Source organism: Vicugna pacos, chromosome 23, assembly GCF_048564905.1.
Source record: "Vicugna pacos chromosome 23, VicPac4, whole genome shotgun sequence".
Lineage (NCBI taxonomy): Eukaryota > Metazoa > Chordata > Mammalia > Artiodactyla > Camelidae > Vicugna > Vicugna pacos.
Window position 1 is genome coordinate 35034690 of NC_133009.1, and position 15379 is coordinate 35050068.

The window sequence follows — 15379 nt, forward strand, 5'->3', positions numbered from 1 at the left end:
CGTTTATTGAGCACTTGCCTTGTGTCTGCCAAGCATTTAGATCTGGTGACTTAATCCACATGAAAACCCGAAGACGTGGATTCTGCTGCTCTATCCTCCTTTGCAGCTGAGGAAACTGAGGCCGAGCTGGCAAAGCCGGCCTTGATAGGATACGTCTTACTTCGCGGACTCTGTTCCTTGTCTCTCTCCGGCAAATGTCCTGTGGTTAACCAGTCCAAAAGTTGCCAAAAATGCTGGTAGCAAAAAAAAAAAAAAAAAAAAACCCTTCGCTGGAACTTCCAGATTCTTGACTGACGGTTTTTAAATCAGAGAATTACCTGCCTGTTTCAAAGATGAGCACATTAAAACCATCAAGGACAAAGGAGTACATACTCTTTGTAATAATCTCTGAGGTATTGAAATGCTTTTTCCCGGAAGTCACCTTGTAGTGTTTCACTGCTCTGAAATAAATATATTCCTCCTTTATACCTAAGCTAAATGACTAATATGGCTGTTTTCCAAGTAGATCTAATTATAAGAAAATACACACACACACACACACACACACACACACATCTATACACAATAACTGCTACACTGTGTGCTCATCGCCTTTAAAACTGGTCAAATTAGTTTTTACTTCTCAACAAATATATGTACATATTATATATTTACATTTATATATAATGTATATTTATATTAAAATATACACACATATTTTTATCACTAGCTATACTAAAAGAGCAAAGACAAAAAGAATCACTTGCAGCCGCTGTGTGAGATATTTTATTTTCCCCTGGGCTCTCTGTAGACATCTCCAGGAAGGCCAGGAGGCTGAGCGGCTGGGCTGCGGGGTCTCCCTTTCTGCAGTCTGGGCTGGTCCACATCCCGGTTTTGTGTGTCGGGGTTACTCGTGACATTTTCCTTGGAGGAGTTCTGCTGCCTTTAAGGAAAAAAGAAAAGAAAAAAAGAAAAAGTGTGAAACCGTCTGTTCTAGAACTTCTTGTAACATCCAGTAGATGGCAGACTTTACTGCAGGAAAACAGTTTGGCAGCCTAGATAAACTGGTCTGAAAATATCAATTTACACATCACAACCAGTACAGTTTTTATCCTGTATCTAAGGCTCGTGGGAAAGCCAGAAACGAAATTATCTGTGGTAATTTCTCTGGGAACTAGGTTTTGATTATAATTTTAAGTAGTCCTGCAAGGACTTGAAATTACTTTTTGTGTGTGTCCATGTATGTCCTTTCTAAAGCTATTATCCTTATGCAAATTACTTTATTTTTCACTGAGGGTGCATACAGTGTACTAGGTTACGATGTAGTAATGTGTACAGGGCAGATTTCTTCTCAGTGTAGGTGCTCAGAACTGGAATAATCATAACCCTTACTTCATGACACTCCCTCACTGGTCTGTGCATATTCCGCTTTTATTTCTTAGTTGGCTCTTTAATTAGTTATTTTTAATAAGGCGTAAATCACAGCTCCATTATATGTTTGAAAAATATGATTTTCTTTTTTAATTTTTTAAATTTATTTTTTATTTGTGGTTTATTTATTTAGGCGAGGGAAGTAATTAGGTTTTTTAAAATTCATTTTTAATGGAGGCACTGGAGATTGAACCACACACTCTACCACTGAGCTATACTCTCCCCGCCATGAGTTTTTTCTTGGCAGGCAAATGTCTTTGCTTGTTTAGTACAGTCAGCTGAAGCATCAGTTAATGATGCCTTGTCACAGGCTGTGTTTCCAAGAAGGCCTGTTAGCATCTCACCTGTGGACACACCCATAAACCCAGGCAGCAAACGGTACCAACGGTGCCAATGACACCATCCACCTCGAAGACCCAGGAAAAGGATGTGCTTAATAAATCATCTTGTCCAGGACCAGCACTGAAAACATAATTCAGAGTGTACATGTCAACAAAGTGATGGAGGTGTGTGTGTGACTAAAGTATACATCTACCTATTCCGCTTTGAAAATTATTTTTATGACATTTATTCAGTAATCCTTTAAAAGCCACTAAGGGTTATGAGGGAAAGTGTCATACCCTTATTACCATCCCATTCCAGCTCCCCACTCCCAGCCTGCACCCCCCTAGATGCAACTATTTAAAACTCTTCTAAATATTTCTTACAGTTTTAGATACTGGCATAATTGTTTGGAATTCTCCTGCAGTACACGTGGACTGAGCTTTCCCGCAGTTCTCGGTCACACACGGGCACCCACACACTCACTCGCTCAGCTCCACCTGAAAGCATCACTTTATTACTATTATTGCTATTATAGAGAATTTCCTTCAGCTCCATAGTGTGCTATTGTGAAGGAAAAACCGGGCTGGTCTAACAAGATAACTCACAAGTCTAGGAATGTGAAGGAGGGGCTGGGCTGGACTAACAAGATAACTCACAAAGTATTGGAATACTGATTGAGTTCTGCTAGACTAACTTGTAAATCTAGGTTAATTAGTGTTGGTTTGCTGTTCATGTTTTTTTGCTAGCCAGCTGGATTTTCAAAGATATATATCTGGCTTTGGAATGTTGGTTTGCTGCCTCCCTGCCTCCACTTTTGTGATAATGATGCTGCTAAAGCTGTTCCATGCCTATTGGCCGAATACCCCAAGCTTGTACTTAACCCTGTAAAACCTCATGCGCACGTCTTGGAGGTGCTCAGAGCTTCGGAGCAGAAGCCCCTCTGAGCCCGCCGGCATAATACATCTGAGTACTCCAACCCTCCGAGTGGTGCTTGTTTCTTGGCTGGCCTGTCGTTTCCGTAACACTATGATTCCATCTCCTTCCTGTACAACTTACAGTTTTCCCTAGAAGTAATGCCAGTGAGAGGTTTTTTATTCCCTAACTGTTCTGTTTAATTTTCCATCACTTCTCTTACATGACACTCCGTGCATTTTCCTTACTGCGCATCCTTCCTGGGGCCCCACGTTTTCTGCTCTCAGGACTGGTTAATCTCTGTACCCGCTGGTAACACACCTGCCGTACAGGGAGCAATTGTCAGTAACATTGCTCACTCCTTTCCTTTGCTAGATCCCCCGTACCCTGGACTCCATGCTCTCTTTCTTGCTTTACACTCTCATTTCCATGGACTGTATATTTTGAAAGATCTCTGAAAAATGAGGATGAAAGCTGGAAATTTTAATCCCTGCATCCCTGAAAATATTTTTCTTCTCCCTTCGGGGATGATTGCTAGTTTAGCTGGGCACAGAATTCTAATTCGGAGATTATTTCCTTTCAAGAATTTTGAGGCATGGTTCGAATGCCCTCTAGCTTCCAGTGTTTCCGTCCGTAAGGCGAATGCTTGTTCTGATTTCTGAGGCTTTGTGAATGAGCTGTTTCCTGTCCCACCTCAGGGATTTGCTGTGGATTTAGCTTTTCATTCATTTTCTAGGGCACTTCATACAAACTTTAAATCTATATACTTGTTTTTAATTATAGGAGCGTTCTTTATATTCCGTCATAACTTTAAGTTCTTTCCCCTTCGCCTTCTGTGGGTTGAGAGGGGAGAGGCTTGTCATTGCAGATCCCCTGAGGTGTGCGTGCTGCTGTCTCCTGACAGTCACTGATGGAGGTCTCGTATCATAAGAGCAAATACTTCATTTTGTAATTTAAAAAATTACAGGCCTGTCCTGTTAGCCACTATTGTATTCATAAGCAATATTGTGAGAAAGGAAATAAAAATAAGAGCATGATGTATTAGATGAATCCACATGCAAAAGACAGTGTTTTGTGACCTGGTACGATTGAGTTGCCAAATCGTAAAGCTTCTCAATATACATGATTAAGAAAATAACAGGGCTGGGGGGCAGGGATAGATCAGGGGTTTCAGATGAACAGATGCACACTGCTGTATATAAAATAGATAAACAACAAGGACCTGCTTTATAGTGCAGGGAACTGTATTCAATTTCTTGCAATGAGCCATAACAGAAAACAAACTGAAAATATGTGTGTGTGTGTGTGTGTGTGTGTGTGTGTATGTCTATAACTGAATTGCTTTGCTGTACACCTGAAACTAACACTGTAAATAGACTACACTTCAATTTAAAAAATAAGAATAAAAAAAGAAAATAACGGTGCTGTGGTCACAATGTGTGTATGTTCAGGGAAAATTTATACACATGCACGTATCTGATGAATTTGGAGAAGAATCATAGAATTATTGCTTTCTGGCAGGTTATCATTTCAATTAGAATTTCAAAAATGTGTCCCCAGAACAGAGAATCTTTCAGAAAACTGAAAATCCGGAAACTTTATAACATCTGCTTCCTTGCGGTGGGGCTTAATCCGTCATCTCTAAGATGTGCGTAGTAATGTGGTGCTGCTGTGAGGGTTAGAAGTAATACATGTGAAACACCTGACCTGCTTGCTACCAAAGTAGACCTTCAACAGTTGGTGTTTTATTTTATTTTTATATTTTCATTTTTCCATGCTTTTCTTTGTAGAGCGTCCACAGTGATTGCCATAAAGCAGTCACCAGCCAAGGTTTAGTCTTCATTCCAGTATTAGGTTCAGTTCGGCGGTATATTCAGAGACAATTTTGTATCTCATCTTCCAGGACACCCCAAAACCCTCCATGAGAGAATGTGAATTTCAAAATTTCGTGTATGCGGGACAATTCAGCTGTTGCTTCAATTCACCCCGTTGCTTGACAGCACCTCCACCTGAGAAAGGAAAACGCAAGGGCTGCGAAGCTTCTCAAACCAGCCATTTTTGTTTCTCGTTAGCAGCTCTGAAAACAGTGACAAATCATCATTAGTGACAAAACTCACTGTTAGACGTCATTTGACAAATTCCTCATGAGAATGCAGCCAACTTTGTATTGCATTTAATGAGCGTGTCTGAAATGAACCAAGGGCGGAGAGGAGGACGCTCTTTAATTTTACCACCCTCCATTTATTCATCCTGTTCTGTTTTGTTTTTTATTTCCTTGCAGATTCCTTTTGCAATGAAAACGACACCGAGTGCCTCTCACATTCCTGCCAGAACAATTCCACCTGCAAGGATGCGTCAGAAGACCACAGTTGCCCTTGCGCAGACACAGCCCTTCATCTGGGCAAAGGCTGCGACGAGGAGCCAGACCCCTGCGTCTCCAGCCCCTGCCCCGGCAACGCCACGTGCGTGAGCGCCCCCGGGGAGCGGGGCTTTCTGTGCCGATGTCCTCCCGGGTCCAGCGGCGCCGCCTGCGACACGGCCGACGAAGCCTGCGGCGCGGGCCCCTGCCAGCACGGAGGCGTCTGCCGCCTCGGCCCCGCGCAGCCCGCCTGCGTCTGCCCTCCCGGGTTTGCCGGAAGCTTCTGCGAGCTGGACCGCGACGAGTGCGCGTCCAGCCCCTGCCGCAACGGCGCCGTGTGCCGGGACGGGGCCAACGGCTACGCCTGCTTCTGCGTCCCGGGCTACCAGGGCCGCCACTGCGACGTGGAGGTGGACGAGTGTGCGTCACATCCCTGCGGGAACGGGGCCACGTGCCTCAATGAGATCGGGAGATACGCCTGCCTGTGTCCCCGCCCTTACTCGGGTAAGTGTGCCCCCGCTTGAATCCCAGGTGGCGTAAGTAGCCTTCTCGTCCACGTGACAGGAGCAGACCTGGCCTTTGATGTCCCGTCCACTCGCTTGTGGACGTGGCCTCGACAGGGGCTGATCTGTGGGCGGAAAGCGCGCGGAGCTGCAAGGGGGCCCCGGGCGTCGCGGTCGCGCGCTGCGCCGCCGCGGTTTCGCCTGTTCCCGGACGCGCAGTCGCCGCCTGGAAGCAGCGGGCCCCGCGGGACCTCGCTCTCCGGCGGCTCCTGCAGGTTCCCCGCCGGAGCGGACTCCCGCCGTCCTGGCTGCGGTGCCCGCTCCCGCCGGGGCGGCCTGGGGAGGGGACCACGGGGTGGACGGCGGAGGTGGGTGACCAGTGCTGAAGTGAACACGCCGAGGGTAGCGAGGCTGACGGGGCACAGGGGATGGGAGCAGTCAAGACGTCACCAATGCAGACGTCACTCTTGCAGAATCTCCTGGAAATAGCAAATAATAGTCCCTCCCGTCTCTTCCCGAAGTTTCTGTGGATGTTGATTTAGTGACGGGGCAACAAGGGCGGATGCATCGCAAGGGCACCTGCTGCGCCTTGTTCTCGCGCTCAGCACCCCGCGCCCGCCTCATTGTCCCGAGTCCGCGGCGCATTTAGGTCAGCTCTGCCTGGCCACCGTCTTCCTTCCGTGGCTTTACCCCGTGGATTTTCCGTCCACTGTAAGAGGTCTTTGCTCTGTCACGTTCATTCATTCCAACTTGGGCTCACCGCTCTCCTGGCCTCCTCACTCCCAGCTCTGTGACGTCAGCTAGTGAATTAAGAAGAGGAGAACTCAGCACAGTGAATAATGGTGGCTTAATAAGCTGTCACTGGATTGCTCTAATTTTCTAAATTCTTCCCTGTGTTTCTGGGCACCCTTCCTGGCGATGAAACTAATATAGATATTAAACTAGATTTTACCTTCTCTACTACTTGATGCATCATTTATGATGGCGAAATGCTTGTGTCAAGTGGAAAATTATTTTATCGAATGCCTTTTAATTACCAATTCTGTGCTAATAGTAATAGTCAAGGAGCTTATGAAACTACTTCTATGTGAAAAACTCCTTGTTCGTATGCTATACTATCCTGTCCATTCTTTTAGCTGAGTTATAGCAATTGAATTTCAATGTTTAAATTTTTAACTTATTTTTGAGGTAACTGATTCATATCATTATATATTTCATGAATTCAGCATTATATCTCTACTTTTGTAGACATCACGGTGTGCTCACCACCAAAATCAGTCTTATTAATTTTTGAATAAAAATAAGAAGTAACTTTTTGCGGGGATGCTTTGGGATCGCTTCTGTTTAAAATGGTCACATTTAAAAACCATTATAGCTTATTAAGATAATATCTTCCATTTCCTGCTGCTAACAGTGTTGTGAGTGGTGACTCAAAGGAATAGACCTGAGATGGAGTGTCTCAGCCATTTTAACTGCAGTGTTCTGAAAGTCATCTCATTGCAAAAACACAGCTTGAAAAAATTATGTTTTATGGTGTATGCACTTTTTTCTTTTTACATCTTCATTTAATTAGATTTTAATGAACCCTTTAAGTGGTCTAAATTAAGGCATAAACGACATCAAGGATATAGCCCAAATGTGAGATGCAGCAGAACCCCATCGGAAGGCATTCCACTGTGCAGTAAACTAATTTATACTGTGGATCCGTCGTATCTCTGGGGCCCAGTAAGGGTCAAGGCCTTCTTCTCACTGTAACAACGTCCACAATGAGGAGGCTTCCCTTTGCTCAAACCCTGACTTGATAGTGTCCCTCCCTGTTTGAATATGTTTTTCTTTTGTTTCCCAGGAAAGCAGGCACATTTTATTATTTCAGCTTTTCGGGTGGCATATGTACAATGTACCTGCAAAAAGAATTTAAATGGAAGACTCTGACAGCAGTAAGAGCCAGGTATCAGCTGGTTAGGCCTGTTTAGATAGGAAGGTGTGATGGCGCCTTGATCCCAGCCCCCTCCCCGAGTAAACCAGCCTGGTCCGGGGTCTCCCGGCTCATCCTCAGCCCTGACTCAGCGGTAGCCACTCCCCAGGGTGTTCTGAACCGCAGGCGGTCAGCTTCTGCCTTCGGAGAGCCGCGTGTACCGGTGACTCTATTCACAGCCAGGCCAGGAGCCAGGAGCTAAGTGTACTTGAGCCTCATTTGGAAACTTCTCTTGCCCTGCCCCATCCTTCAGAGCCCCAAGGAGGCTTGGTTTTGTTTGTTTGTTTGGGTTTGGGGAGGGGGGCACTGTCCCATGGTTACCAGTGTTCGTGGCAGCTCAGGCCAATTAATGGGAAACCCAAAGAAGGTCTGTATCATCCAGGGGCCAGCTGGAGCGCTCAGCGTGGATGTGCTGGGCACCGGCTGGTCCAATGTCCCCAGGCATCGCGAATCCTGGAAACCGTGTTACAGCCACCGAGCTGCGGTGTGCCGCTTCCAAATTTAGAGCGATCATAAAGAACCCGGCTGACAGCAGAGAGCCCGCGTTCCTCTGAGCAGCAAAGTCAGGAAATGTAATAAATTTTAAAAGACAGGGAGGTAGGAGAGGACAGAGTGGTAGCGCTCGCTCGCAGAGAGCGCGCCCCGCGGGGATCCTGCCCTGGGCCTCCCTCCCGCCCCAGCGCTGAACTGCAGAGAGGCTCCCGGGGGGGTCCGGAGAGTCCGCACCGCCTTGGCGCAAACGCCCGTGTCAGCTGAACGGGAAAGCGGCAGACTTCTTCTACCAACAGAAATAGTAATGTAGAAGTGCCCCTACATTCAAGAGGGAAGAGCAAGAAGCATGCAAAATAAGTCGTAGGTAAATAAAATATGTGGTGAGATTAGACAGTGAGAAAATTCAGTGGAAAAATGTAGAACAAAAAAAGCGGGAGTTAGGGGTTGAACTCTAGATAGACTGATCTCGCTGGGAAGGCCTCGCTGAGAAGGTGACACGTGAACGACCTTAGAGAGGGCAGAGGCAGGGAGTCAGGCAAACGTCCTGTGGAGCAGCACCTCTGGCAGAGGAGCAGCAGGTGCAAAGGCCCTGAGGTACTTGGAATGATGGGGAAGCAGAATAAGATTGCTGTGACTTGGGTGGGGTGAACAAGAAGGAGGCACGGGTCAGACTACTGGAGCTTGAAGGCCACCGTAAGGACTTCGGCTCTTCCTCTAAGTGAGAAGGGAAGTTGTTGGAGAGTTTTGAGCAGAGGACTGAAATGGTTCCACTCGCAGTTTAACAATCTCTCTCTGCTTGTTACTCTGAAGACGCAGTGCAGGGAGGTGTTAGGGTAGAATTAGGGTACCTAATGGAGATTAATGCCGTAATCCAAGTAAATGGACCATATTATTTGAGAGGAGGGAGTGCAAGACAAGTATTTTAACAATAACGCCTTTTTATCTTCTAAAATTTAAGACAGAAATTAACACAAAAATGATGTGACCATGCAAACAAAATGAGAGCCCGCCTCCTGGGCCTGCTCTCTACCGCCCTCTCGTGGGAAGTCCGAATCATCCAGCCCAGGCCCGCCCTTCAGAGTATTTCTAACCACGCAGTCTTTCCAAAGTGCACACCTGAAACTTAACCCTGCTTCTCTGCATTACATGATGGATACTCATTTAAAATTTCCTGTCAGACCTTTTCCCGATAGTTTTTCGTGTTCTTTTCTGAGCTTTCTCCAACAGTCCTCACGCATTCGGATTCTAAGAGGCAGCTCACTGCGACACTGCCGCTTCATTGGCGTTTACCAAAGGCATACTTTGAATTTCAGTCACTGTGGAGACTTGAATCTGGGCTTGATGTTCCAACTTTTCTAAATGTATTTCGATCAACTAAATCACTTTGAAACGTCTATGACAGATCAAATGGATAATTTAATGGTCATGAAAATAATCTGGGAAAAATTATTATTTACTGTAAAGTATAAGCTTATTTCATGAGAAATAATTACTATCATTACCATTATCACGGATTTTTTTTTTTACTGAAACGACATTCCTGATTGCAAAATTAAGACAGAACTTTTGATGAACTTACATCAATTTACTGGGAATAATTATTAATAAATAGCCCATATTTGTATAAGTACACTCAATGTATGACACCAGTTTGAAGAACATTTAAATATTGATTCTATGGGTACCTATCTAGAAATCTCAAATTTTACTCACCACATAATGTGCCCATAACAAATATCTTTCAAGCCCAAAAGGCAAATAATGTGTAACAGCCTAAAGGTAACTTTTTAATTTCACAGGTTGTATTTTTATTTTATCAAAGGAAAATGGCTGTTTTTCTATATGCTCTTAATTATGAAATTGATCAATTTTGGCAGTGTCATAGAAAGGCAATTAAACACTTGTTCAGGCTTTTGCTCAGGACTGGAGCCACTAGAAATAGTTTTTATGGAGAAATAAAGTTTCTGGCTTTTGACAAATGTTTGTTGAACGAGTGCACAAAATAACAAGTGCCATTCGCTCAGCAAATATTTATCACATCCTTTCAGGGCACCGGACACGGTGCGAGCCCGTGGAGACACAAAGATGACGAAGACAAGGTTTATCCCTGACAAAATGCTCACAGCCTATTCAGGGAGGAGGCGTGTAAACAAACGTTACAATCTGTCTCTGAACAGAGTGCTGAGGAAGCACGAAGAAAGCTGCTGCTCAGAGTCAGGAAAGGCTCTGGAGAAAAAGTGGTCCATGAGCAGAACAAAGATGCACCACGTCCAGGATGGAGAACTGAGGCTCTTGTCCTCTGGCTACGTGTGTGAATAACAATGAGCTGAACTGCATGGGGGAAGGACCGCAGAGACGTCTTAGAAAGGGGTGATGTCTCTCCCCACGTGCTTGCGTTGACTGTTGGCTGGTGGTGTAGTTAGCAGTTAGGGATGCAGCGCCCCGTCTTAAGCTCCCTCTCTCCCCGACTCCTCCTCTCAGTACCTTCCTAGCTGTCAGCAGGCTGTGTGCGTGGGTCTGAGCGAGGAGGGGCCACAGTCATACATAACAGGAGCATGTAACATGAGGAATGGGTGTCATGGAAAGACGCGGGAGACAAGGACCCCAGGACCAGCTCTGAAGCTCCCTGGTGGCTGGGTACTGATAAATGACAGCAGTACTGAGCCTCCGTTCCCTCACTTTCACATATAAATATAGTAACATCACCTAACCTCAGGGTCCTGGTGAGAATTAAACGATTTAGTGGCAGTTTTTTTCATGTGGTTTAAGGCTGTGCATATGTTGGTTGTCACTGTTTTAATATCGTCACCACTGCTGCCAGTGTCGATTCGGTTTATGCAGCGTTACCAATACTTCCTACAAGTATCATTTTCCTGTACTTGAACTGCTTTCTTTTTGCAAATATTAGAACCATACCCAGGAATGGGTTAACTGAGGTCGGAATCTCTGCACCCTGTTTATGAGTTTAAACTGGAATTTTATGGTATGCCAAGGCAAGAATTTAATTTCTGAAACTGCCATATCATAAATTTATTAACATTATAACGTTTCAAATGGTCAGGAATAACAATTATCCTAATGAAAAGAAACACAAGAAAGAGATTTGTTATGATTAAAATATTATAATTATAGAAGTGTGAAATGTATAATATTGGCATCTTTAGCAGAAAATGTGAACATTAACAATTTTCCTATAATCTTCCAAAGAAACTTAACTACAAAAGCAAGCTATAAACCATTCATAAAAGTGGTGTGTTTTTCAAACATAGCATCTTGGAGACCCTGAAATGGGGTTGCTCCAACTTAAACTTAGTATGTATTTTCTTGTTTTTACACATAAAAAATACATGTACACGCACATCAAATGTAGGCAGTAGATTCAGGAAGTCATGCCCGTTGACCTGGAAATAATATTTTTAAAATTAAATAACGTCTTTGGACATGTTATGACATTTAAGATGGAAGGAAGAGCACAGAGATGGACTAAGAGAAAGATGGCTGGATGAGGAAGGAGGGGCGGGTGGGTCAGAGCTGGGAGAGGGGGGAGCGCAGGGGAAGGAACCTCCAGACACAGACGGCACCCCAGAGAGGAGCACTGGCCACGAGGAAGAACAGGAAGGCGCTCCCCAGCCTCCGCCCTTAGGGCTGACCAAAAAAAGGAGCAGTTCTTTCTCTTCCTAGAACGAGCTCTCACTTCCATGAATGTTTTGAAAAGATGAGGATGAAATTGGGTCAAGAACATTCTTGTTTCACGAATGATAAAAGGAGGGAACAGGGCAAAGTAGGAAAAGGATGAGCAAAACGAGCAAAACACACGCTTCATATTAAAAGCAGAGGTTATTCCAATTATGACTCGCAGAAAGATAACTTATAGAAACAAAAAAGATTTAAATAGCTATAAAACAAAATAATAAAATCGGTTAAATAAATGGGATAGAGCCTATTACTCAAGAGTGTCTCTTGTGGTTGAGGGTAGCCAGGGTCCAGGGAGAGTTCAAGGGTCATGAAGACACAAGGAATCTGCTTAATTCCAAGCCCTAACCGACCCATAGGAGCCTATTCCACCTGGTGGCAGCTGCGGCAGGACTGCCTAAGCCGCCCGGGGATGCGCCGGTCCGGGGGCGAGCATCCTCGTTGAGAGACACCTGCGCGCCTGGTAGCAAACTGCGCATGCGCCCCGCTCAGAGCTCCCTGAAACGGGGAATCCGCGCCAGAACCCGGTTCAGGAGAGGCCGGATCCCTATGCTGGACTCTTAGGGGAAACCAGGCATCTGCCAGTGTCCAAGCCCGCACCTACACAAAGGCCCCCTCACCCTGGAGCCGGATGCCTCGGGAGCCCTGAGGCCTGGCTTGTGGTACCGGTGGCCTGGTTCCTGGAGAGGCCCGGGTCCCCAGCAGGCAGCACGCCCAAATGGGGCCTGTCTCCAGCTCTGCGGCTGCAGTCTCGCACCGTATTGTGCGGCCGCCCCTGTCGGCTGAAGTGTGCACTGCACGTGCGCGGCCAACGTGGGCCACGGTAGTCCGGGGTCTGGGGTCTGCCCTGGGGCTGCGGAAGGCAGGTCGCCAGAGCGGGCCCTTGAGGGAACAGGTGTCTGCCGACGACAAGCCCTCATCCACGCCACGGTGCCCACTCGGCCTGCAGGTGCGTCTGGCGGGAACTCGCTGCCTTGCCTCGGCCAGCACGTGGTCTGGCTTGGGGCCTCCGACAGGGACTTGAGGGAGCCCTGGTCCCTGGGTAGGGCGGGGCTGGGTCTCTGGAGTGGAGTCTGGTGGGAGTAATAGAGTACTAATAATACTTAGGAATAGAAACAGTAAGCAATAATAAAATATAATAAATAGTATTAAAAATAATAAAGGGATTTCTGCATTTCATCAGGGTTAAATTCATCACTGATATTTACATTCATTTCATATACAGTAAGAAAGAAAAATTATGCAACTGAAATATAACACAACCCCAAGACACTATTGATGGTGAAGTCCATAGTAGTGTCTAGAAGTTAAAAACACGAAGGGAGAAGGGAGCAGTCTTGGAATTGAGGAAATTTAGTTGTCCTTCAGAGATGAGTCCCCGGTGTGTAAAGTCTACTTGAAGTGAATGCTTTTTCAAAGGTGTTCTATTCCTTTTTGGTATCCTTAGAAAAGGTGTGTCTAAATGCACAAGCCAGAAATCTTATTGGATGAAAATCCCAAAGATGTTCCCACTGAAAATAAAAATCCCAACTTGAATCTCTCACAGCATCTTGCTAATTATTATTATAGTTGCTTGGCACTACTAATCAGAGCAGGAAGTCACACAGTCCCCTTTCTTGCTCTTGGCTGTTACAACATCACAACCATGATATGTATAGAACGTACTGTAAATCTGCGGCTGTCATGGAAACGTGTGTTACACGTTACACTACCTCTTTGCACAACCCTTGGTCCAGATTTGCACTGATAACTGTTGTAAAGGACACAGCATACATCATTCCTGAAGGAACCTGGAAATAGCATATGTAATCCTTATTCTAAAGGAAAACGTTGTGCATGGAGGCTTGTTAGATGTTAAATATATTGGGTGGACTCTGAAACTTAGGATGGTAACCCAAAGCCAGAGAAGAATTATTTCCCAAGCGTGGACCCTGCAGACAATGAGAAAGGTGACCAGCGCGGTCTGTCAATGCCACACGGCGCGTACAGTGTGCTCTCTCCCAACTGAGATGGGTGGTAACGGCGTCAGTGGCCAGACCTGCTCCAGGCTGATAACCCACGATGCGAATTATCTAGCCTGCGCAGTGTTACCCGCAATCCCTAATCGCTGAAAGGTTCTTATTGAGGTGCAAAATCTCTAAATGCTGATCAGAAGCTTAGGGCACAATCATTCAGAAACAATGCTTTGCTTTAGACATTTACCAAAGCCGTAAATTTGGCGTTGTGGCTTTTGATTTTGAGAAGGCCCAGGCTTGGGGAAGCACTGAGATGTCCCGTCCTGGCAGGTCACGTCTTCCATGAGAGTGGTGGGTCGTTCCAGAGCTGGGAATAGTGGGTTATTCAATCATTGACAGCTCACTGAGCATTTCCTATGTTCCAGAATATGTGCTAAATGCCGCAGATCTTGGTGTTAAAGGACAAAGACTTTGACCTCAAAAAGCTAACAATTTTGTAAATAAAGTTGACAAACAATTTCTGTAAAATACAATATGTATTTTTATTTTTCAGTGGAGTGGCACTCAAGGCAGGTATAAGTGGTTAAGTACAGTTCCCAGGATCATGTGGTACTAGAACTCAGTCTTGGGGAACTAACTGGAAATGGCCAGGGGGAGTGGGGAGTGAGGGGTGGGCATCCCAGTAAGGAGGACGGCCGTGTGCAGCCTGGGGGCAGGAGGGACAGTGGGCACAGGAGCAGCCCCGTAGGTGACCCCAACAGAGTCCATGTCTTTTAGAAGCTTCTACAGCATTCCAGGGCAACTGTGCTTTTTCCTGGAGACAAGGGGAAACTATTTTAAACATTTATGCAGACAATGGGAAAATCAGATGTGTATTTTACACATATGACTCTCCTCAATGTAGAGAGTGGTTTGGAAGAGAGAAGCCAGTAGCAGTCAGACCAGATGAGAGATGGTGAGGGTCTGGTTACATAGGAACAGTAGCCATAAAATGCATGTTTCCAGAGAGGCTGGACCACACAGTTCAGGTTATGTTTCTGCAGGACAATTAATTGTCTGTATTGAATGGCTGTACACATGTAATGATAAACATCCAAATGAAAAACGAAAATCACAGTACGGTTTCCAGATGTTTTATCTATGAAGCCAAGGATCTGGAAATACAAAAACATCTGGGTGACTGACTAGTTACCGCTTTTCTCCCAGCTATTTTGGCATCACACAGGCGTAGACCAAATCACTTGTTCCTACATTAGTAGCAGTGAAAAGCTGCAATAAGAATCACGTTGTTAGCAGTATTAAGAGTCATACAAACAAATCACATTAATCCAGAGCAAATACTTGTTTGAACTGAAATTGTATCTGAGCTACTGAAACACATTCTTACATTTGCATCAAGATCACTTTGCAGCTAAAGTGTTTGAACTGCATTGTTATAAATGGAGCTGCAGTGTTTAAAACAATGGTTTATAATGTATTTCTTAAGAATTTGGAAGCAACCTGGGTGTATAGCAGATGAAGATACAAATTTTATTTGAGTTATGAAATAAAATTTAGAAAAGTGTTGCAGAAAATTGGTGCAGCCACTGTAGAAAACAGCATGGAGGTTTCTCAAAAAACTGGAAATAGAACTGCCGTATGACCCAGCGACCCGCTCCTGGCATGTATATCCAAAACAAGCCAAAAACACTAATTTGAAACGATATGTGCACCCCAATGTTCACAGCAGCACTATTTACAATAGCCAGGATAAGGA

General features: G+C 45.2%; 1 protein-coding gene across 7 annotated transcripts in view; it reads left to right on the forward strand.

Annotated features, from left to right (window-relative positions):
* The window catches only part of CRB1 (crumbs cell polarity complex component 1), a 131765-nt gene that overhangs the window by 22144 nt on the left and 94242 nt on the right, over positions 1-15379 (forward strand). For all 7 annotated transcript variants that reach the window (XM_072948757.1, XM_072948759.1, XM_072948758.1 and 4 more), the window contains exon 2: positions 4928-5509. In XM_072948757.1, the coding sequence (XP_072804858.1) occupies positions 4928-5509 (582 nt within the window). The remainder of the gene's footprint in view (positions 1-4927; positions 5510-15379) is intronic.